This window comes from Eleutherodactylus coqui, chromosome 2, assembly GCF_035609145.1.
Source record: "Eleutherodactylus coqui strain aEleCoq1 chromosome 2, aEleCoq1.hap1, whole genome shotgun sequence".
Classification (NCBI taxonomy): domain Eukaryota; kingdom Metazoa; phylum Chordata; class Amphibia; order Anura; family Eleutherodactylidae; genus Eleutherodactylus; species Eleutherodactylus coqui.
In genome coordinates, this window is record NC_089838.1 from 37,918,191 (window position 1) to 37,944,023 (window position 25,833).

The 25,833-nt window shown below is 39.4% G+C and overlaps 2 protein-coding genes across 2 annotated transcripts; both read right to left on the reverse strand.

The window, feature by feature from the left end:
* Positions 1-12,480: 12,480 nt before the first annotated feature.
* On the reverse strand, positions 12,481-14,907 carry LOC136609940 (protocadherin gamma-B1-like). The gene has a single exon (XM_066589218.1). The coding sequence runs from the start codon at positions 14,905-14,907 to the stop codon at positions 12,481-12,483; it is 2,427 nt and encodes an 808-aa protein (XP_066445315.1).
* Positions 14,908-22,707: 7,800 nt separating this feature from the next.
* LOC136609941 (protocadherin gamma-B4-like) lies at positions 22,708-25,134 on the reverse strand. Its single transcript, XM_066589219.1, has one exon. The coding sequence runs from the start codon at positions 25,132-25,134 to the stop codon at positions 22,708-22,710; it is 2,427 nt and encodes an 808-aa protein (XP_066445316.1).
* Between the last annotated feature and the right edge of the window lie 699 nt (positions 25,135-25,833).

The following is a 25,833-nucleotide window of genomic DNA, read 5'->3' on the forward strand; positions in this document are numbered from 1 at the left end:
TGTGAGAACAGAATTTCTTTCTACATTGAGCAAATTGATACACAGTCTATTATTGCCACTCAGTGTTCAAAAAGAAGAACTGCAAGCGATCTGCAATAAGTTGATTTTTGAAATAGTTTGTAAGTTTCTTTTTATGTTGTCTTTAATTGACAAATTTCCTTTAATGCTTAAATAATGTTAAAATATATCTAGTTTATAATAGTATGAAATAGATAATATTTGAATAGTGAAACATTATTCAAACAACATTTATGATCAACAACATTGCTATCTCCACTGCAACTGTAAACTGAATATATTTTATTTTCTCACTTTTCCAAACCTTACAATCATTCCCATTTAAAATCCTGTTCGATAATTACATACAGAATGTACTGTTGAACAAATAACCTTCATACTTGTTGAGTTTGTTAGCATTAGAAAGGCAAAGGCAATTAAACTGTATACAACTTAGAAAACATGTAGGTATATATGTTTGGTGATAAAACAAAAAGAAAAAAACTAAATTTGTTACTGTAGTATTATGCAATACAGCAACAGATGACCATATTGCTCTTATATCAGACTGTATGAAGACATCTACATATATAATAGGTGCACACTGTCCAGGGGCTTAGCAAACCCATACTTTATGTTAAAATCTCAATTCCCTGGATATACCATATCTACTGTCTTTTAGAAAATACATAAGCTTCTGTATGTATATTGTATTATATAGTTACAGTTTATTTTACACACTTATATAGTGCATACTTAATCTGCAGTGCTGTATACCACTTGATGTCCCAACTAGGGCTCACAGTCTAAGTTCACCTATTAGTATGTTTTTAGAGTATGGACTACCCAGAGGAAATATACGCAAATACTAAAAGAACATATTAACTCCATGTACATGCTGTCTTTGGACCCAGGACCTGAGGACTGCAGGATACCAATGATAACCACTGAGCCATCATAACTGTGATTATACATGAATGTGGCCTATCTTTATATGGACACCAGTAGCGATATATTTACCTCCTGCTGTATCGTTAGCTCATGGCAGCAGTGTTATAAATCACAATGTAATTAACCTAGTACCAGGATAGTGTGATAAAAAACATTCTATTGCACTGATCACCTATAGTATATCTACAGGTTAGCAAAAAAATATGATGTGGGCATCCAGTAGTTGCAGAGATCTCTTAGTCAACTAGCCAGGTCAAGGCCATACAAACAAATGTGGGAGTCTTGGCACAGGGCCCCCCACCAATCCTAAGAATAGGGGTCCAATTAGTCTCTGAATGAATAAAGTGGAAGTTGCACAGTTATGTTTTCCGATTGATAAGGGGGGTAATAACATGAACAAAAGTATATGTTACCTGCCACAATAGGTTCATATGAAGCTTCATCTATAGCCATATAGACAGGAGAAAGTAACAAAACACAGATCCTCCTCCTCAACCCTCTACTCTTTACAATAAAGTGAGAGATGAAACTATATGCACTGGCTACTTTAACCTGCTCTTGATCAGGCTAGATCATGCCTAGTGCTGCCATCCTGGACTTCTTTTAAAATCAGGATTCTGAGATGATATGACCAATCAAAATGACTGCTCCCATAGTTATGTTAACAAGATTAAATTAAAATACTCACGTACAAAGTTTATATGCTTAATAAGTAAAATAAATCCATGTAAGGTGACCATCTAAGTGACAGTAAATGTATTAATTACTAATTCAAAATTTAACTTCAAGCATTTAAATTTATTTACAGAAGTAGCCATATGGAATTATAAAGATTATAATAGTCCACTACACTAATTCTTTTCATAGACATATTGGAAAAAAAACGTAGTTTAGTGCATTTTGTAGTTGAATACATATTTGAATATATACTTTTAATATCACAATTTATAAACTTCTTGTCTACTAAACCTGCAGTGTGTACTTAAATTTTATTCAAGTAAAAAAACAGATTTTCTTTCACTTTTATTTCTGATATACACCTATCTATCCTCCCCCTCATAATACGAGCTGCAGTTATATGAAAAAAAAAATACATCTTTTGTTTTCAAGGTGCAAAATGAGTTTTTGCCTTCTTTTATACTCAGCCATGGAGTGTTTTAATTAAAAAAAATGTTTTTGTATTTTAATTTACAGTTTTTTAAAATCATTCTACTAGCTACATGCTTGATTTACTGTTAGGCCTCGTTCACATGAGCGCTGGTTTAGCGCTATACTGCACTAAAGATCGCATGAAAAGGTTAATTACAAGTATTTGAATTCAATGAATGGCAGAGCACTGCCTGTGATTGGCCAAGTGCTGTGACCAATCACAGGTAGCGCTCAGTTTTTATTCAATGAATGGCTGAGTGCTGACTGTTATCGGCTGAACATTCAGCCAATCAGACACAGCTCCTTCAGCAGGTGGGGATTTTAAATCCCTGCCTGCTGAAATAACTTCATTACATTGCCGGGGACCAAATGGCCAGACACACCTGAGTCCCGACAGCGGCGGACAGGTGAATATATATATTTTTTATTTTTTACTATAGCTAGGGATGATTTTCAGGGAAGGGCTCATATTTAACGCCCTTCCCCAAAAATCAGTATGGGGTGCTGGCATCCTATTGCTTGCAATGGGGCCGCCGGCAGCGGCATCCTCATTGAAATCAATGGGAGAGCTTTGCGATACTTTGGCACAGTTGACACAACTGTGACAGCTGTGGCAGGGGATTCCTTACTCCCTGCAGGGAGTCCCCTTGTCATAAATACTGTGACAGTGCTGTCACAGTGTTCAGTGACAAGGGGACTCCCCACGGGGAATATTGACCTGCAGCATGGACCTATGGTGCACGCATCTTCTATGTTTTGCAGGTAGGTGTGCTTGCACGCCTGTAAAACACGGACATGTGAACACGCCATAGGGAACCAATGGGTCGAATAGACACGCGGTTTTGTGCGGATGTATGTACGCACATAAACACACTCATCTGAACAAGGCCTGACATATACATTTGCATGATGTGCAGTCGCTGAGGAGAGCTGACTGCTATGAGATACAATACTGATGTAAGCATAAACATAATTAGATTAATGATCAGGGTAATTTTTGGCACTAGTTTTCTAGCAACTTTTATTATTCTTTCTCCAGTTTATAAATGTGGCAAATTTTTCAAATGTCACACAATGCTAACTAGAGATGAGCGAGCATACTCGCTAAGGGCAATTTACTCGATCGACCATTGCCCTTAGCGAGTACCTGCCCGCTCGGAAGAAAAGATTTGTCTGCCGGCGGCAGGCGGGGAAATGCGGGGGAGAGTGGGGAGGAACGGAGGGGAGATCTCTCTATCACCCCCGCCCCCCCTGCTCACCGCTGCAACTCACCTGTCACGCACACCGGCAGCCGAACCTTTTCTTCCGAGCGGGGAGATACACGCTAAGGAGTATGCCCGCTCATCTCTAATGCTAACACAAGTGTATATCTTCAGACATGTCTAGATATGTGGATTCACTTTGTATGTCACCCAGCTACTAAACTGAGAATCTGACAAATTTTGGAACTTTTAAAAAATGTACATGTCATAAATGTCTTTAAAAACCTCCCTCCACTCAAAACCCTGTCCCCTTTTTTAGACACTTTTGAAAAAGTGTAATAAGAGGTATAACATCTGTTATTGTTTATGCAAATTAGTGAAACACAGTATATCTGTAAAAATTGATCTGCACAAAGAGGTACAACCAAGAGCAGAATTCTACTGCAGCGCCAATAATAGATGTCATCCATTGTGCTTCAGTACTAATTAACATAGAGTCTTTATATATCCTCTATGTTAGATTTTATATATGAAAATTCCTGAAATGGAAGTTGCCCATAGCTAACAACAATTAGAAAAAGGCTTCTTTTCCTACTAAATGAAAGTATTTCAACTGAGCAAATGCATTTCTGAAAGCTCTTCACTAGAGATGAGCAAGTACCAAAATGCTCGTAGTGCTCGATATTCGAGTCGAGCTTTTCGTAATATTCGAGAGCTCTAGTCGAGTAATGAACCCCATTGAAGTCGATGGGGGACTGAAGGATTTTTGTATTGGACCCGCCGGGTGTCGAATTCTTTTTTTTTTTTTTCTTTCTCTCTCTCTCTCTCGCTCTCTCCTGGCACGTCACAGCAGGAAGTGGTAATGCGGGGAGTGGTCAAAATGGGAAGGGGTCGAACTCGGCATGGTACTCGCTCGAGTAACGAGCACCATCGAGTATGCTAATACTCGAATGAGCATCAAGCTCGGACGAGCATATTCGCTCAACTCTACTCTTCACTGAATTTGTCTGAGCTATTGTATTCTGAGTTCTATACTAATATTTTATTTAGTCATTGAATAGGCAATCATACTATAGTTTCTTTATAGAAAATGTTATCCTGTGACCATATAGATAGATAGCAATTTTTGCATTTGTTTGCCATATTCAGATGCATGTGAAAGGAAAATAGAAAAATGGGCACAACAGTTCATATAAAAAGCATAAAAGGAAGTATGGGATGCTACATGTGCATCAAAACATAGAATAAATAACAATTATACTGTATATTACACTAAGGTATTCCAAGGCCCGCAATAATGTTTTATTAAATTATTAAGTAGGTAATCGATGTATCTATAATTAAAATATCATGTTACTACATTAAATACATTGAATAAATTGTACTATCTGCGATTATTATCACTTTCCATCACATCCATTTTTTTGTTGTTTTTGTTTCTTGATCCCCTGCTTTCAAAAAAAAAGTTACAGTTTTTTAAATTTTCTGTTGACATACCCTTATGGGAGTTTATTAAGGATGAGCAAGTATACTCGCTAAGGCACTACTCGTTCGAGTAATGTGCCTTAGACGAGTATCTCCCTGCTCGTCCTTAAAGATTCGGGGACCGCCGCGGCTGACAGGTGAGTCGCGGCGGGGAGCAGGGGAGAGCGGGCGGGAGAGAGGGAGAGAGAGATCTTCCCTCCGTTCCTCCCCGCTCTCCCCCGCAGCTCCCCGCCCTGCGGCGGCCCCCGAATCTTTAAAGGAGATGTCCCGAGGCAGCAAGTGGGTCTATACACTTCTGTATGGCCATATTAATGCACTTTGTAATATACATTGTGCATTAATTATGAGCCATACAGAAGTTATAAAAAGTTTTTTACTTACCTGCTCCGTTGCTAGCGTCCTCGTTCCCATGGAGCCGACTAATTTTTGGCCTCCGATGGCCAAATTAGCCGCGCTTGCGCAGTCCGGGTCTTCAGCAGTCTTCTATGGAGCCGCTCGTGCCAGAGAGCGGCTCCGTGTAGCTCCGCCCCGTCACGTGCCGATTCCAGCCAATCAGGAGGCTGGAATCGGCAGTGGACCGCACAGAAGAGCTGCGGTCCACGAAGGTAGAAGATCCCGGCGGCCATCTTCAGCGGTAAGTATTGAAGTCACCGGACCGCCGGGATTCAGGTAAGCGCTGTGCGGGTGGTTTTTTTAACCCCTGCATCGGGGTTGTCTCGCGCCGAACGGGGGGGGGGGTTTAAAAAAAAAAAAAACCGTTTCGGCGCGGGACATCTCCTTTAAGGACGAGCAGGGAGATACTTGGCTAAAGTACATTACTCGAGCGAGTAGTGCCTTAGCGAGTATACTCGCTCATCCTTAGAGTTTATCTTTCATGGGAGAAGCTGTATTTTCCAATTGTACAAATTAATGTGCCCTATTATGTAATTAAAATCTTAATAGATAAAAGTTATTTGTTATACTTATTCTGTTGACCAGTACAATTACAGGATACCATTGTTTTTAAAATTAAGGTTGCCCTACTTTCTAAAAAAAAATTCATATACAAAATAAACATTTATACTTTTCCATCTATGGGATTGCGTGGGACTTGTTTTTTTTAAGGGACAGGCTGCAGTTTCTGCTGGTACCATTTTGAGGTGCACATGACTATTTGGTCACATTTTATTCATTTTTTCCTTGAAGGTAGGGTGACCAAAAATGTAATTCTGATATTGTGTTTTTTCTGAGGGTATTTAGATTGTGGGATAAATGTAGTGATATTTTAACATATTGGAGTTTTATTGCTGTACCAATTATGTTTAATTCACTATTGCAATACACTGTACTTTTAACAGTAGGCCAGCACTTAAATATCTAATTAGCTGAAATCTACCAAAACATAGGAGCCATCACTGGGCCCTGGAAAGTAATAGTAATCAAATTCCACCCTGTAAAGTCATTATGGGACGGCCAATCGGGAGACAGAAGGAGTCCCCCTTCCTCTGCTAGGCCATTTAAATGATATGATCAACACTGATTAAATGATTACACTACCGTAATCTAATTTACCTCTAATCCTGTGTGCTGCCTGGAAGACCCTTACACATGTGATATCTAAATAATCATTCTTAATGTATTGTTTGGTTGCTTATGAAGTAGGGTCAGATTTTAGTTTTATTCTTTATGTTCACATAAATCAGTATTTACATTATAAACAAGTATTTCATAGGTATTAATTCAGCCACTTCATGTATTTACATTAAAGGGGCTGTCTCGCGAAAGCAAGTGGGGTTAAGTACTTCTGTATGGCCATATTAATGCACTTTGTAATATACATCGTGCATTAATTATGAGCCATACAGAAGTTATTCACTTACCTGCTCCGTTGCTGGCGTCCCCGTCTCCATGGCTCCGTCTAATTTCGGTGTCTTCTTGCTTTTTTAGACGCGCTTGCGCAGATGGGTCTTCTCCCTTCGGCTCGGCACCATTGGCGTTTTGGCTCCGCCCCCTTGTACCCGTCATCACGTAGCTCCGCCCCATCACATGTGCTGATTCCAGCCAATCAGGAGGCTGGAATCGGCACATGTGACGGGGGTGGAGCTACGCGATGACGCGTACAAGGGGGCGGAGCCAAAATGCTGAGCCGAAGGGAGAAGACCCATCTGCGCAAGCGCGTCTAAAAAAGCAAGAAGACACCGAAATTAGACGGAGCCATGGAGACGGGGACGCCAGCAACGGAGCAGGTAAGTGAATAACTTCTGTATGGCTCATAATTAATGCACGATGTACATTACAAAGTGCATTAATATGGCCATACAGAAGTGCTTAACCCCACTTGCTTTCGCGAGACAACCCCTTTAAGTGATTGTTGTGCACACTTCCTAGTTAGTTTAAATTTGACTGATTATCTGCTCATGTAAGTAGTTTTTTATGTAATATATCCTTGTAGAATTCTTGAAATAAATAAATCATGCCAGGCCTTCATGCTGCCACTCAGAAAATAAAAACAAATTAGAGGAACTGAATATGTTTCATCATCTGCTTTTAATAAATAAAATAAATGCCAATATAGTCTCTTTAAATCCAGCCCATATTTATTAGACTTTACATACACTCTATTTCTACTTATTAATAATGTTTCTATCTCCAGATATCCCAAGACTAATGTTAGAATAGCGCTACCTGCTGTTTTAATTTGGTGTCCAACTTGGTAATTGTTCGGACTACTTAAGGTCCATTTACACGAGACTACTGTCGGGCACTACTGAATGGATGCTGTTTAAACTGAACGATGAGCGATTAAGCTCATCGTCCACTGTTTATGCTGCTAAAAGACCTTTAGTCTTGCTTTTCTCTCTGATTGATTTCATAAAAACAAGCCACAGTAAAGGCCCAGTTACACACACAGATATCTTTCAAAGATTGAAAGATCAGAGGTCGTTTTGCATAAAGTACTAATAGGCACTAATTGCTATTAGTGCTTTTTTTAGCTTAATTTGCAAATGAGCTTCTGGGAGCTGTTGCAGAACTCAGCAAGAGGTCTGAGCTCTGTAATTACCTCCATTGATCAGCCACGGCCTCCCCATGGAGAATTCAGCCCCATGGACAGCAGACACAGTGTGCGGTCCTGCTTATGAACTGTTCTGCCTGCAGGGCTGAGTAATGAGAACAGCTGTGACAATGTCATCAGCTGTAATCAGCTCTTCCCTGGCAGAACACAGTGAGGTCCTGCTTATCAGCTGTTTTGCTGAAGGATGGTTTTCAAGCAGAACTGAAAACCATTGTTTGGCCGAACAGTGAAAGATGGGCACATTTAGGCACTACGATTATTGCTCAAAAGATGGCTTTTGAGCAAATTTTGAGCAATAATCATTGCATCTAAATGGGCTTTAAGTGTGTCTGCCTTGAAAATTTACTGAGGAGCGCCATACATAAAAAGAAGACAAAAAAAGAAGCAGGTGGCACTATTCTAGTATTAGCCTTGGAATATCTGAGGAAAAAACATTTTTTAATAACTGTAAATACAAAAATGTTCATAGTTGAACATTGGGCTTGATTTAGCGATAAACACTATTTTTTGTTTGATACCCATCATAATACAGATTACTGTGATAAATCTATGCTGGCTTCATATTTTGCGTCTCTACGATTTATGATTAGCATACTTTATCTACTAGTCCTTGTATTGCACATTGATAGTTTTTGTATTTCACAAAATTTCCCAAAGGCTAGCCACTGTTATAAAATTGAACAACATAATTAATCTCACAGTCCATAGTGAAATATGCTAGAGCTGAGAGAAGAAACTTGAAGCCTCCATCACACATTTAACTTACTATGACTGAAATGTTCAGTAGGTAGACAAGCAATCTAAATCTAGATGTATAAAATCATTACATTGTCATTGTTTGAGCAGTAAAATATCAACACTAGAAGAAAATTACTGCAAGTTGCTCTAACCTATATTTAAAGCCAATTTTAACACCTATTGCATTTCTCTAAAATAGGAATATAGGCTGCACTTTTTTTAAATTTTCTGTGTCATAATTTTATTTCTGATGAAATCTGCTTCCTTCTTAGGCCTTAGGGCTTAGTCAGACGGGCGTTTTTTGCCGCGATTTGCGCATGCGCATGCGTCCGGCGATTTTTTAAAACCATTGCTTCGCAATGGTATCGGACACATGAGCGCTTTTTATGCGCTCGTCCGAAAAATTATAGAACAAAAAATCGCAGATCGCACCTATCTGCGATCTGCGATTTCTGTTCGCTTCTGTATATGCGCTCAACGGGGCCGGCGGCAGCAGCGCCGACCCCATTGAGAACATATAGAAGACAAATCATTCTTCTCTGCCACAGCTGTAACAGCTGTGGCAGAGAAGAACGATGTTTGCCCATTGAATTCAATGGAGCGGCAATACAGCCGCTCCATTGAAAGCAATGGGCTGCCGGCGTGCGCGGGGTGAATTTTCGGGAAGGGGTTAAATATATAAACCCTTCCCTGCAATTCATGCTAAAATGTGTTAAAATAAAAAAAAATTGTATACTCACCTTTCCGCTGCAGCCAGAGTCCTGCTGCGGCCGCTGTCAGTTCTCCTGAACTGCTTCTCGGCACTATTCAGCCGGCGGGGCTTTAAAATCCCCGCCTGCTGAATGATCCGCCTCTGATTGGTCACAGCCTGACCAATCAGAGGCCGGTTTCACTCACACACCCATTCATGAATTCATGAATGGGTGAGTGACTGCTGCCTCTCAGCGCTGAGCCAATCAGGGGCAGGTCTGACTCACATCCATTCATGAATTCATGAATGGGTGTGAGTGAGGCATGCCTCTGATTGGCTCAGCGCTGAGCCAATCAGGGGGCAGGTCTGACTCACACCCCCTTCACACCCACTGCAGGACGGCCGCTCGGAGCTGCCGGCAGAAGGTGAGAATGCAATTTTTTTTTATTTTAACACATTTTAGGATGAATTGCAGGTAAGGGCTTATATATTTAAGCCCTTACCGACAATTCATCCCACGATCGCCGGCAGCCCATTGCTTTCAATGGAGACGGCTGTATTGCCGTCTCCATTGAATGCAATGCGCTGGACAGCTCCGGCCCGTTTCTAATGAAACGCGGCTAGGAGCAGATTTTCGGGCGATTTGCGGGCGACATGCGCGCACCGGTCACGCGATTTGCGGATGCGCATCCGTCATGCGATCCGCAAATCGCGGCAAAAAACGCCCGTCTGACTAAGCCCTTAGTCAGACGGGCGTTTTTTCGCGCGATTTGCGGATCGCATGACGGATGCGCATCCGCAAATCGCGTGACCGGTGCCCGAAAATCGCCCGAAAATCTGCTCCTAGCCGCGTTTCATTAGAAACGGGCCGGAGCTGTCCAGCGCATTGCATTCAATGGAGCCGGCAATACAGCCCGCTCCATTGAAAGCAATGCGCTGCGGGCGAGTGTGGGATGAATTGTCGGGAAGGGCTTAAATATATAAGCCCTTCCCTGCAATTCATCCAGAAAAGTGTTAAAATAAAAAATATATATATACTTACCTGCTCCCGGCAGCCGGAGTTCCGCGCGGCTGGCCTGCAGTGGGTGTGAAGGGGGTGTGAGTCAGACCTGCCCCCTGATTGGCTCAGCGGGTGTGAAGGGGGTGTGAGTCAGACCTGCCCCCTGATTGGCTCAGCGCTGAGCCAATCAGGGGGCAGGTCTGACTCACACCCCCTTCACACCCACTGCAGGCCGGCCGCACGGAACTCCGTCTGCCGGGAGCAGGTGAGTATATATATATTTTTTATTTTAACACTTTTCTGGATGAATTGCAGGGAAGGGCTTATATATTTAAGCCCTTCCTGACAATTCATCCCGCGCACGCCGGCAGCCCATTGCTTTCAATGGAGTCGGCTGTATTGCCGGCTCCATTGACTTCAATGGGCAAACATCGTTCTTCTCTGCCACAGCTGTTACAGCTGTGGCAGAGAAGAAGGATTTGTCTTCTATATGTTCTCAATAGGGTCGGCGCTGCTGCCGCCGGCCCCATTGAGCGCATATAGAGAAGAGAACAGGAATCGCAGATTGCAGATAGGTGCGATCTGTGATTTCTGTTCTATAATTTATCGGATGAGCGCATAAAAAGCGCTCATGTGTCCGATACCATTGCAAAGCAATGGTTTTATAAAAGCGCCGGACGCATGCACATGCGCAAATCGCGGCAAAAAACACCCGTCTGACTAAGGCCTTATTGATATCATGATGTATTAGCTGATCTATTGACAACTTTTGTTATATACAGTATGCCAATTAAATATCAGGAGTAGATAGATTTGATAAAGTTTACATATAAACTAATGAAAAACACTGTAGTTACATATTAAAGTTCCATGTATTCAGTTATTATGCCCTTCACAAATTAGACTTTATAAAACATGGAATCTTCATTTTAGAAATTTGCTAAGAACACACACACACAACTTTAGGGCCCAAAAAACCCATGGTTACACCTTTAAGGGCCTGGGCAGGTAACCAACAGGGACAAGTAGGACACAACTATACACTCAGACATATTCGTAGAAGAAGACACCTTCTCTTAGGTTGAATTGAAAAAGGTATTTTGTAACTCGACCCAAACCAAAATAATCTATCTAGGTGGTGAATTTAAATCTTAAATTCTAGAAGTAAGTTTGGTTTAGAGCATAGTTTGGAGACTTGTTCAATATACAAAAGTCGGACTCAAGCTTAGTGAATCTCAGATTATAATACATCAATATGCGAAATCCAGCTCAGTATATAACTCTATAATGCAACGCATTTCACCGCAAGGTAAAACGGATCTTCAGGAGGTTCAAGAGCTTAGCGGATTACTGCAGCTCCACTGGCTATGATGATTTTAGATATTGTGATTATCAGAACTAGAGTCTAAGGGTGTTTCTGCGTAAGGTGCTTATGATAATGTTGCAGTGTCTAATATATCTAGGTCACAATCACTCTGTTAGCCCCAAAGTAGAGGGTGTAATCCTAAATATTGAAAGCCAGCCTCCCTTTAGGTCAGGGTTGACATGGCTTGGTAATTGGCTCCTATTACTTTCATCTGAGGTTTGGAATATACAGATCCTATGGATGCTGAATAGAGGCAGCAATGAACCTAATTCAGATTAGATACAGAGACGCGGAGCCACCCAATGTTATCTGATCAATAATGCTAATTTAGCTGATAGAGCAATTTCTATGCTACAACCACCATCTCATTATGCATGAAAGAGCCCCATTCCTAATCTTTGAGGTGAAGTTCAAGACCCCATCTGCCTAGACTCTCATTTTAATATTTTAATACTCCCTTAGTCACAGGGGCTTAATGCATGGTCTAGCTATGAGTTAAATCAGTCCATTCAAGATTCCCCCCAGATTAGAAAATAAAAAAGGAGCAAGACCACTGGTCTTGATGGTAGGCCAGAGTACATGGAGATATCCTGGTGAATCCCAGAATATATGGTGTGTCTTGAGCCCACCCCCGGGGTGGTGCCAGTCAATATTGACCAATCATCAAGTAGACCTTTAAAGAGGAATATAATTTTAATGCTTGAAGGCAAAGAAAAAAGAGATATACAGTGAGCTGCTTAAAAATGTTTGCTTATAGCATATATTTTTATGCAGTCACATAAATATTACTGAGTTATACAAAACTGAAATTATTAGCAATAAGCTGTAGGTTAATGAACTATTACTACTTCATACCTGTGCAATATTGCTGGTATTCAGATCATTGTTGGAGAATTCATTCACAGCTGTAGATTCATCAGTGTCTATGAGATTCTCTGTAGGGACGTTCTGCACTGGTTTCAGATACGCAATTTCATTCTGCTTTGAGTCCATAGTCACACAAACATCATATGAGAATGGGAAAGGTAAACTTGTATCACTGATCTCAGAAGGACATCCCAGGGTGAACTGAGGATAGACATTTCTGCTGTATGCTCCATAGGTTGTTGGAGTGTTAGATTTCCTGCATTTCAAAACTATGGTAATCAACACTGTTGCTACGAAAAGAATTGAAATAAAACCTATGGATACAACCAGATAGAATGTTACATTGGAAGAAGTATGTAACACATTGGGTTGTCGCTTTATCTCTGGAACAATCTCTTGAAAGTTTTCAGCCACAACTAAATGAACTGAAACAGTACATGACAAAGATGGGACTCCATTATCCTTCACCAGAACCACAATCTTTTGTCTTAACGAATCCATGTCTTGAAGGTCTCGTCCGATTTTAATTTCACCAGTATATAGACCGATGATGAATAATGAAGGATCAGGAACTTGTAGCAAGTGATAGGAGAGCCAGGCGTTGTGTCCAGAGTCAGCGTCCACTGCAATCACTTTGGTGACTAGATAACCTTTCTCAGCAGAGTGAGGAATAAACTCAAATAATGCCAATCCCTCAGTGTCTGGTGATGGGTAGAGGATCTTAGGGGCATTATCATTCTTATCAATGATACATATCCTCACTGTGACATTACTGCTTAGAGGAGGAGATCCACTGTCTTTAGCCATCACCTGGAACTGAAATTCCCGCAACTGTTCATAGTCAAATGATCTCTGGGCATAAATTACTCCACTGATAGAATTAATGGAAATATAAGATGGCACCGGAATTTCTTCTACATTGCTGTTTAGAATGCTGTAAGTAATTTTCCCATTTTCATCCCAATCACTGTCTGAGGCATGGACAGTGTATATTGATGTACCTGGTTGATTATTTTCTCCAATATACAGAATGTAGTTCATCTTCTCAAAAACCGGAGCATTGTCATTCACATCTGAGATGTTGAGGTGAAAGGTTTTGTTGGTAGACAATGGAGGAGATCCGCTATCCATACACTGTATTGTAACATTGTAGGAAGGATTTCTTTCTCGGTCCATGTTACCTGCCGTTACTAGTTTATAATAACTACTGGAGGATGGAATTAGCTGAAAAGCCAAAGTGTCTGAGATATGACAAACAACTTCACTATTCACCCCAGAGTCCGAGTCCCGGACATTTAGTAATGCTATAACAGTTCCAGCTGGAGAATCTTCTGGAATTGATGGTGAGATAGATTTCATCGTTATTTCTGGAGCGTTGTCATTGACATCAATTACTTGTACTGAAACCTTGCAACGTGCCACATGACCTCCACCATCTTTGGCCTCTACAGTCATTTCATAGGTATCTGACATTTCATAGTCCAAATTGCCTGATACTTTGATGTCTCCATTTGCTGAGTCTATAGTAAATAATCGGCGTGCATTATCAGAAATATGACTGAAAGAATAAGTTATTTGAGCATTAGAGCCTTCATCTTCATCAGTTGCATTTAACTGAATTACAAGAGATCCAATAGCTGCATTTTCATGTAATCTTATTTGATATCTATTTTGACTAAACATTGGCAGGTTGTCATTAACATCTTGGACAATAATCTTCACTGTAGCAGTGCTTGATTTCTGTGGGTTACCTCCATCCAAAGCTGTTAATATTAACTCATAGAAGCTTTGTTTCTCTCTGTCCAGTGATTTTTCTAGTATAATTTCTGGGTATTCAATTCCATCTGTTGTTATTTTTTCTCCAAGGCCAAAATTTTCATTTCCACTCAATGTATAACTTTGTACAGAGTTGGTGCCTAAATCTGGATCTTGCGCATTCCCCAAGGCAAAGCGGGCACCAGGTAATGTCAATTCACTAATCTCTAAATCAAAATGCTTCTTTGAAAATATCGGTGCATTATCATTCACATCCTGGATTTCAATGGTGATTGTGTAAAAATTCAAAGGATTTTCAATCACAGCTTCTAGGTTTATAAAGCAATTTGGTTTAATTTCACATAATGTTTCTCTATCAATTCTGTCTGATACCAATAAGTCTCCATTTTCCAAATTAACATTGAAATATTGTCTATTTGTCTGAGAGATAAGTTGGAATTTTCTATCTGCCAATTCCTTTACATTTAATCCAAGATCCTTTGCCACATTCCCAATTACAGATCCCTGCTTCATTTCTTCAAGTACTGTATATTGTAGTTGGCCATAGATATCACTAACAAAGACGAAAATAAGGCAAAATACCTGATAGATCTGTTCCCACTGTTGTCCTCTGTGTCTCGCTGTATTAATCATTCTCAGTTCTGATATAAAAATCCACAAGGAGAAAATAATTCTAAATGATGAAAATCCTTTGTAAAGCTATTTCTTGGAGTGCAGACTAGAATGTGTTCTCTGAGAGTATTGCTGTGCTTCCCTATATCCTACGATATGAGACTACAGTCACAGTTACTAGATTTTCTTTCTATCTTGAGTTATTTTTTTTACGCAGTCTCATACTGCCACTTAGAGTTCAAATATGAGAACTGCAGTTGCTCTGCAATAAGTGCTGTAGATTAAATCTGTTTATAAATTAGATTTTACTTTATTTTTGCATTTCTACTTTAACATATTTAAGTGACATGAAATGGTATTTGTAATATTAAGAGAACATGTATGTAAATGCAATAATATATTATTGTTTGATCAAAATGAGACTGCTATGCTATGAGTGAAAACTAACACAAATAGTGGATTCCTTATTCTAATTTTGATTTTATAATATATATTGTACAATATGTTACATTGAATATGAAATAAACTGTTTACAAAGTATGTTTTTTCATGGTTTTATCCATTTTATTTACAGAATTTTCTGCAGCATTTTCATTTGTAATCTAAACCTTTTATAAAATGACATGAATTAAAACATAACATAATATGTATCTGTACATGATTTTGGCTGAGCCTGACATTATATGGACATCAGTAACTATACCTACAAATGTGGCAAAATCTGGCTGCAACAAGTTACCTTACCATTGTAAAGATAATAAAAAAGCAATAAAAAGTTAAATTTGACTGGTTATCTGCTGAAGTAAATGGGTTGTTATGTTATGTATCCTTGTAGAGTTCCAGGAATAAATAAATCATCTCAGGCCTTCATGTTGCCACTCAGAAAATAAAAACAGTATAGAAAAATGGAATATATTTCTCCATCTGATTTTAATTTATAAAAATGGTGATATAGTCCCTTTAAAACAAGTCCATATTTATTAGACTTTATGTACACTCTATTTCCACTTAATAACTAGCTGATATACCCGTCTTCACCTGAGTTAATTTTCTACAGGTGTTCACGTGTTGTGCGCACGGAACATTTTATGAAGTTGTGATTACTTTGGAGAAACCGAGGAATACAATATGTATAAACATTGAGGAGTGTTAGATTCTCTTCAGGCTGCATGTACCGATGTCCCTCTGCAGAATGTGCCACCACTCCCAGTCTCCTCACTTAGAACCTAAAGAATGCTCATGCCAAATTTCACGCTTGTAAGACATCGGGTAGGTAAATTACATAGAGGTGCACTTACTTTTGCAATTAGCATTAAATAATCGAGTTGTGACCCCTTTACTTTTCCTATTAGGACCTAAATAATGCTCAGGTCAAATTTCACGCTTGTACTACACAGACAAGTTATATTACAAAGGGTGCACTTATTTTTGCAATTAGCATTGAATAATCGAGCTGTGACCCCTTTACTTTTCCTATTTAGGACCTTAATTATTCTATTTAGGACATAAAGAATTCTCATCATCGGGAAATTACATTACATAGGGGTGCTAATACTTTTGCAATTAGCACTAGATAATTGAGTTGTGACCCCTTTACTTTTCGTATTTAGGTCCTAAAGAACGTTCATGCAAATTTCATGCTTGTATGACACCGAGAAGTTACATTACATAGGGGTGCACTTACTTTTGCAGTAACCATTGAATAATCGAGTTCTGACCCCTTTACGTTTCCTATGTAGGGCCTTACTTTTCCTATATAGGGCCTAAAGAATGCTAGCACCAAATTTCATGTTTGTATGACACCGAGAAGTTAGAGAATTAGATTGGTACATTAATTAGGGCTGCCAATGTTTTGGCAATTAGCATTAAACAATTGAGTTGCGACCCCTTTACTTTTCGTATTTAGCACTTAAAGATTGTTTATGCCAAGTTTAATACTTGTATGACACTCAGAAGTTAAATTACGTAGGGGTGCACTTACTTTTACAGTTAACATTGAATAATCGAGTTGTGACTCCATCACTTTTCTTATTTAGAGCTTTTACTTTTCCCATGTAGGAACTAAAGAATGCTCATGTCAAATTTCGGATTTGCACGATATCGGGAAGTTACATTACATAGGGATGCATTTCGTTTTGCAATTAGTATTGAATAATCGAATTGTGACCCTTTACTATTGCTATTTAGGACCTAAACAATGCTCATGCCAAACTTCACGCTTGTACAACACGAGGAATTTATATACATCAGGGTGCACTTCCTTTTGCAATTAGCATTGAATTATCAAGTTTTTATGCCTTTACTTTTCCTATGTAGGACCTAAAGAATGCTCCAGCCGAATTTCATGATTGTACAATACCGGGAAGTTACAGAATTAGATTAGGTACATTACATAGAGGTGACAATACTTTTGCTCTTAGCATTGAATAATCGAGCTGTGACCCAGATACTTTTGCGATGTAGGACATAAAGAATTTTTGTGGCAAATTTTAGGGTTGCACAACACCGGTAACTTACATTTCATAGAGGTGCACTTACTTTTGCAGTTAGCATTGAGTAATTGAGCTGTGACTCCTTAAGTTTTTCTATGTAGGACGTAAAGAATGGTTGCGCCAAATTTCACACTTGTACGACACCGGGAAGTTACATTACATAGAGATGCACTTACTTTTGCAATAATCGAGTTGTGACCCCATAACTTTTCTCATTTAGGACCTAAAGAATGCTCATGCAAAATTTCACGCTTGTATAACACCAGGAATTTATATACATCGGGGTGCACTTACTTTTGCAATGAGCATTAAATAATCGAGTTGTGACCCCTTTACTTTTCCTATGTAGGACCTAGAGAATGCTTGTGCCAAATTTCACACTTGAATGACACCGAGAAGTTACATTACAGAGTAGTACACTTACTTTTGTAAGTAGCATTGAATAATTGAGTTGTGACGCCATAACTTTTTTCAATTAGGACCTAATGCTCGTGCCAAATTTCATGCTTGTACAGCATCGGGAAGTTACACAACATGGGGGTGCACTTACTTTTACAATTAGCATTGAATAATTAAGTTTTGATGCCTTTACTTTTCCTATTTAGGACCTAAAGAATGCTCCAGACGAATTTCGTGTTTGTACAACACCAGGAAGTTAGAGAACTAGTGGCGAGTCAGTCAGAGAGGGCTTTTATCTTTATATATAGACTAGCTGATACACCGGGATTCGCTTGAGTTAATTTGGTACTGATGTTTATCTGGTGTTCACACAGAAAATGTTATGAAGTCGTGGTTACTTTAGAGATACCGGGAAAAATTTGTTCACCATTTTGGTAATCATGCAACGTTTCCTTTATATAAAAGGACATCGGGAAGTGAGAGAATTAGATTCCATGAGTAAAATTTGGACGCTGATTCTTTTGCGCTTAAAATTATATAATCGAGTTGGGACGCATTAGCTTTTCCTATTTATGGCACAATCAATGCTCGTGCCAAATTTCAAGTTTCTATGACATCGGTAAGTGAGAGAATTAGATTACATACGTAAAATTTGGTCACTAATTCTTTTGCGCTTAGAATTGAATAATCGAGTTGGGACCCATTAACTTTTTCTATTTATGACATAATCAATGCTCCTGCCAAGTTTCTATGACTTCGGGAAGTGAGAGAATTAGATTACGTACGTAAAATTTGGACGCTATTTCTTTTGCGCTAGAATTGAATAATTGAGTTGGGACCCATTAACTTTTTCTATTTTGGACATAATCTATGCTTGCGCCAAATTTCATGTTTCCACGACATCGGGAAGTTGGAGAATTAGTAGCGAGTCAGTTAGTCAGTGAGTCAATCAGTGAGGGCTTTCGTCTTTATATATAGATGTTTCTATCTCCAGATATTCCAGGACTAATGTTAGAATAGAACTACCTGCTGTTTTAATTTTGTGTCCCCATCAGTAATTGTTTGGACTGCTTAGTCTTGCTTTTCTTTCTGATTCATTTCATAGAGGCAAGCCTCAGTAGGTGTGTATGCCTTGAAAATTTACTGAGGAGCACTAGACGAAAAAAGGTTGTTCAAAAAACAAAGCAGGTGGCGCTATTCTAGTATTAGTCTTAAAATATCTGAAGAAAAAAAACATTTTTTAATAGGTGTAAATACAAAAATGTTCATAGTTGGGCTTGATTTAGTTAAAAACACTTATTTTTTGATAACCATCTTATAATACAGATTACTGTGATACATTTTTGCTGGCTTTATCCCATTTTGCTTCTCTACTATTTATGCTTAGCCTTTACATAACTCATGCAAAAACATTATCCACTAGTCCTTGCATTGCATATTCATACTTTTTATATTTCACAAAATTTGCCAAAAGCTGACCAATGTTATAAAATAAACTTGAAGCCTCCATCATGCATTTAACTTACTATAACTTACTATAAAGCCTCTCTCAGACAAGCGCTGTCCGAGGGCTAAATTTGTGCACCTAACAAAGACAGGACATGCGACTGCAGGTCACATCTAAGCTCCGTGGTGTGCGCAATGATAGGACCTGACCTATCTTTGGTGCGTGCTTTCCATAGACTCCTAAGGGAGCTGGAAAGAATGCACCCCCGCACCACGGATTGTGTGAATGGGCTACTTCAAGTAGCTGTAATTAACCCGTTCATGCGATCTTTGGAGCAGAACAGCTGCAATCTTTTCATGTAGTTATACCATGCACACACAGTGATTATGTGAATGAGCCCTAACTGAAATGTTCAGTAGGTAGTCAAGCAATCTAGATCTAGATGTATTAAATCATTAAATTGTTATTGTCTGAGCAGTAAAATATCAACACTGGAAGAACATTGCTGGAAGCTTCTCTAACATATATTCAAAGCCATTTTTAACACCTATTGCATTTCTCTACACTAGAATTATATAAGCTGCCCTTCTTTATATTTTCTGTCTCAGAATTTTATTTCTGATGAAATCTGGTACCTTCTTATTGATATCCTGATCTATCAGCTGATCTATTGACAACGTTTGTTGTATACAGTATGCAAATTACATATTAGGAGTATATAGATTTGATGAAGTTTACATATAAAATAATGAAAAACACTCCTGGACTGTAGTTATATATTAAAGTGCAATGTATTCAGTTATTATGTATCTAACCTAAAAAGTCCTTTTGAAAATGTATATTTTCTACTTTAACTAGGTGTTCTCATTCCGGACGGGGGTAGTTGGGGTTACGGAAGCATCCGAGTATTACTTGGCTGTCCTGGCTTGTAGAAGTTAATGAGACTTTAGCAAACAGCATAGTGCATGGAGGTGTGCTATTTCTATAACGCAAGAGCTATGAAAATAGCATAGTTCACTGTGCTACACTGTCTGCATAACTCCTACTGACTTCTACGGCGTTATGGAATTAGCGTAGCAAAGCACACGTGGCCATTTTTACGTTTCTGTAATCTTAACCATGCACTGGTACATTGTACAGATCTGGGGCGGTGGGGGCCCGAACAGTTGCTAAGTGCAGGTTCCTTAGGTGTGATGCACACTTAGGCCTTGGTCAGACGAACGTTTTTTTGAAGCACAAATAGGCGCGCAAAAAGATTGCGTCTATTAGAACCAATGCTTTTCTGTGAAAGCGTTCACATGTATGTTTTTTAGAGGCGCAAAATACTCGCACCTGCAGGATAGGACATGCTAGTACAACTCGCATTTTAAGGTCTGTGGTGTGTGCAAAGATAGGACCTGTCCTATCTTTGGAGTGTGCTTTCCATAGACTTCTACGGGAGCTGGAAAACACATACCTCCAATCGTGTGAATGGGCTACTTCAAATAGCTGGTATTCACCCAGTCAGGCAAATTTTTCCACATGTGAGGGGCAATCTTTTTGTGTGCCTATTAATGCGCGGAAAAAATGCTCGCCTGACCGAGGTCTTACCTGAATTTTATGGCATATGCTATGAATGTCTTAGATAGGAATATAATTTGAATGCTTAAAGGCAAAGAAAAAGGAGTTGTGCAGTGAGCTGCTTATAAATGTTTGCTTATAGCATATATTTTTATGCAGTCACATAACTATTAATGAGTTATACAAAACTGAAATTATTAACAATAAGCTGTAGGTTAATGTCAGGTATGGGTTGACATGGCTTGGTAATTGGCTCCTATTACTTTCATTCAAGGTTTGGAATATACAAATCCTATGGATGCTGAATAGAAGCAGCAATGAACTTAATTCAGATTAGATACAGAGACCTGGAGCCACTCAATGTTATCTGATCAATAATGCTAATTTAGCTGATAGAGCAATTTCTATGCTACAGCCACCATCTCATTATGCATAAAAGAGTTCCATTCCTAATCTTTGAGGTGAAGTTCAAAACCCCATCTGCCTAGACTCTCATTTTAATATTTTAATAGTCCCTTAGTCACAGGGGCTTAATGCATGGCCTAGCTATGAGTGAAATCACCCCATTCAAGATTTCCCCCAGATTAGAAAAAAAAAAGGAGCAAGACCACTGGTCTTGATGGTAGGCCAGAGTATATGGAGATATCCTGGTGAATCCCAGACTATATGGTGTGCCTTGAGCCCACCCTCGGGGTGCTGCCAGTCAATATTGACCAATCATCAAGTAGACCCTTAGGCCTCGGTCAGACGACCGTTTTTTGCCGTGATTTGTGCATGCGCATGCGATCTGCGCATATATAGAACCATTGCTTCGCAATGGGATCAGTCACATGTCCGCTTTTTATGAGGATATGCGATAAATTATAGGACACAACGAATCGCAGATTGCGCCTATCTGCGTTCTGCGATTCCTTGTGTTCTATATATGCGCTCAATGGGGCTGGCGGCAGCAGCGCCGACCCCATTGAGAACATATACTACAAAGATCAGAGAAGAACGATGTTCGCCCATTGAATTCAATGGAGCCGGCAATACAGCCGGCTCCATTGAAAGCAATGGGCTGCCGGCGAACGCTGGATGAATTTTCGGGGAGGGCTTAAAAATATAAGTCCTTGCCTGAAAACCATCCAAAAATGTGTAAAAATAAAAAAAATATATACTCACCTTGTCCCTGCAGCCGGAGTTCAGCCGCGGCCGGCCAGCAGTTCTCCTGAACTGCTCTGTGTAGTATTCAGCAGGCGGGGATTTAAAATCCCCGCCTGCTGAATGGGCTGCCTCTGATTGGTCACAGCCCTCACCAATCAGAGGCAGCTGTCACTCACCCATTCATGAATTCATGAATGGGTGAGTGAGTGCTGTCTCTGATTGGCTGAGTGCAGGGACCAATCAGGGACAGCTCTCAGCTGTCATTCAATAGCCATCATTAAATCCCCGCCTGCTGAATACTGGCTGAACTCCGGCTGCAGGGACAAGGTGAGTATATATATATTTTTAAACATTTTGGATGGTTTTCAGGGAAGGGCTTATATGTTTAAGCCCTTCCCGAAAATTCATCCTGCGCTTGCCGGCAGGCCATTGCTTTCAATGGAGCCGGCTGTATTGCCGGCTCCATTGAATTTCAATGGGCGGACAGCGCTCCTTTGATCGGGCCCGTTTCGCCGAAAATGCTGCTAGCTGCAGATTTTTCGGCGAATCGTCGGCCCCGGTCACACGATTTGCGAATGCGCCTCCGTCATGCGATTCGCAAATCGCGGCAAAAAACGGTCGTCTGACCGAGGCCTTAAAGCGGAATATAATTTTAATGCTTGAAGGCAAGCATGTTTGCTTATAGCATATATTTTTATGCAGTCACATAAATACTAATGAGTTATACAAAACTGAAATTATTAACAACAAGCTGTAAATTAATGAACTATTACTACTTCATACCTGTGCAATATTGCTGGTATTCAGATCATTGTTGGAGAATTCATTAACAGCTGTAGATTCATCAGTGTCTATGAGATTCTCTGTAGGGACGTTCTGCATTGGTTTCAGATACGCGATTTCATTCTGTTTTGAGTCCATAGTCACACACACATCATATGAGAATGGGAAAGGTAAACTTGTATCACTGATCTCAGAAGGGCATCCCAGCGTGAACTGAGGATATATATTTCTGCTGTATGCTCCATAGGTTGTTGGAGTGTTAGATTTCCTGCATTTTAAAACTATGGTAATTAACACTGTTGCTACAAAAAGAATTGAAATAAAACCAATGGATACAACCAGATAGAATGTTACATTGGAAGAAGTATGTAACACATTGGGTTGTCGCTTTATCTCTGGAACAATCTCCTGAAAGTTTTCAGCCACAACTAAATGAACTGAAACGGTACATGACAAAGATGGGACTCCATTATCCTTCACCAGAACCACAATCTTTTGTCTCAAGGTATCTTTGTCTGGAAGATCTCTTCCAATCCTGATCTCACCAGTATATAGACCAATAGCGAATATTGTTGGATCAGGAACTTGTAGTAAGTGATAGGAGAGCCAGGCGTTGTGTCCAGAGTCAGCGTCCACTGCAATCACTTTGGTGACTAGATAACCTTTCTCAGCAGAGTGAGGAATAAACTCAAATAATGCCGACCCCTCAGTGTCTGGTGATGGGTAGAGGATCTTAGGGGCATTATCATTCTTATCAATGATACATATCCTCACTGTGACATTACTGCTTAGAGGAGGAGATCCACTGTCTTTAGCCATCACCTGGAACTGGAATTCCCGCAACTGTTCATAGTCAAATGATCTCTGGGCATAAATTACTCCACTTATAGAATTAATGGAAATATAAGATGACACTGGAATCTCTTCTACATTGCTGTTTAGAATGCTGTAAGTGATTTTCCCATTTTCTTCACAATCACTGTCTGAGGCATGGACAGTGTATATTGATGTACCTGGTTGATTATTTTCTCCAATATACAGAATGTAGTTCATCTTCTCAAAATCTGGAGCATTGTCATTTACATCTGAGATGTTGAGGTGAAAGGTTTTGTTGGTAGACAGTGGAGGAGATCCGCTATCCATACACTGTATTGTAACATTGTAGGAAGGATTTCTTTCTCGGTCCATGGTACCTGCAGTTACTAGTTTATAATAACTACTGGAGGATGGAATTAGCTGAAAAGCCAAAGTGTCTGAGATATGACAAAGAACTTCACTATTCATCCCAGAGTCCGAGTCACGGACATTCAGTAATGCTATAACAGTTCCTGGTGGTGAATCCTCTGGAATTGATGGTGAGATAGATTTCATCGCTATTTCTGGAGCATTATCATTGACATCAATTACTTGTATTGCCACGTTGCAATGTGCCACTTGACCTCCCCCATCTTTGGCCTCTACAGTCATTTCATAGGTATCTGACATTTCATAGTCCAAATTGCCTAATACTTTGATGTCTCCATTTGCTGAGTCTATCGTAAATAATTGTCTTGCATTATCAGAAATATGGCTAAAAAAATAAGTTATTTGAGCATTAGAGCCTTCATCTTCATCAGTTGCATTCAACTGAATTACAAGAGATCCAATAGCCGCATTTTCCTGTAACCTTATATGATATGTATCTTGACTAAACATAGGCAGGTTATCATTAACGTCTTGAACAATGATCTTCACTGTAGCAGTACTTGATTTCTGGGGGTTACCTCCATCCAAAGCTGTTAATATTAACTCATAGAAGCTTTGTTTCTCTCTGTCCAGTGATTTTTCTAGTATAATTTCTGGGTATTTAATTCCACCTGTTGTAGTTTTTTCTCCAAGGCCAAAATTTCCATTTCCACTCAGTGTATAACTTTGTACAGAGTTGGTGCCTAAATCTGGATCTTGTGCATTTCCTAAAGCAAAGCGGGCACCAGGAGAGGTCAGTTCACTGATTTCTAAATCAAAATGATTCTTTGAAAATATCGGTGCATTATCATTCACATCCTGGATTTCAATGGTGATTGTGTAAAAGTTCAAAGGATTTTCAATCACAGCTTCTATGTTTATAAAGCAGTTTGGTTTATTTTCACATAATGTTTCTCTGTCAAGCCTCTCTGATAACAATAAGTCCCCATTTTCCAAATTAACATTGAAATATTGTCTATTTGTCTGTGAGATAAGTTGGAATTTTCTATCTGCTAATTCCTTTACATTTAATCCAAGATCCTTTGCCACATTCCCAATTACAGATCCCTGCTTCATTTCTTCAAGTACTGTATATTGTAGTTGGCCATAGGCATCATTAACAAAGAAGAAAATAAGGCAAAATACCTGATAGATCTGCTCCCACTGTTGTCCTCTGTGTCTCGCTGTATTAATCATTCTCAGAAAGTTCTGATATAAAAATCCACAAGGAGAAAATAATTCTTAATGATGAAAATGCTTTGTGAAGATATTTCTTGGAGTGCAGACTTGAATGTGTTCTCTGAGAGTATTGCTGTGCTTCCCTATATCCTATAATAATGTGAGACTACAGGCACAGTCACTAGATTTTCATTCTAGCTTGAATTATTTTTTTACGCAGTCTCATACTGCCACTTAGAGTTCAAATATAAGAACTGCAGTTGCTCTGCAATAAATCCTGTGGATTAAATCTGTTTACAAAAAAGTTTTTACTTTATTTTTGCATTTCTACTTTAACATATTTAAGTGACATTAAAATGTATCTGTAATAGTACGAGTACATGTATGTAAATGCAATAGAATATTATTGTTTGATCAAAATGAGACTGCTATTCCATGAGTGAAAACTACCGTAAATAGTGAATTTATTACTCTTCTTTTGATTTTATAACATACTAGCGTACCCGTCGCGCGTTGCTGCGAAGACAGACAGACATACATACATTCGTTTTTATATATCTAGATGACGGCAGCAGCGACCACTGAGGTTTTGTAGGCCGCTGCTTCCCCCTTGTAGGCTGAATAAAATAGCCGTTGTGTGGAACATCCAATTTATCCGGCTGCTGTGGCTTCTTGGGAAGATAGCCTAGTACATGTTTGCCCACTTCCAACTCCAAT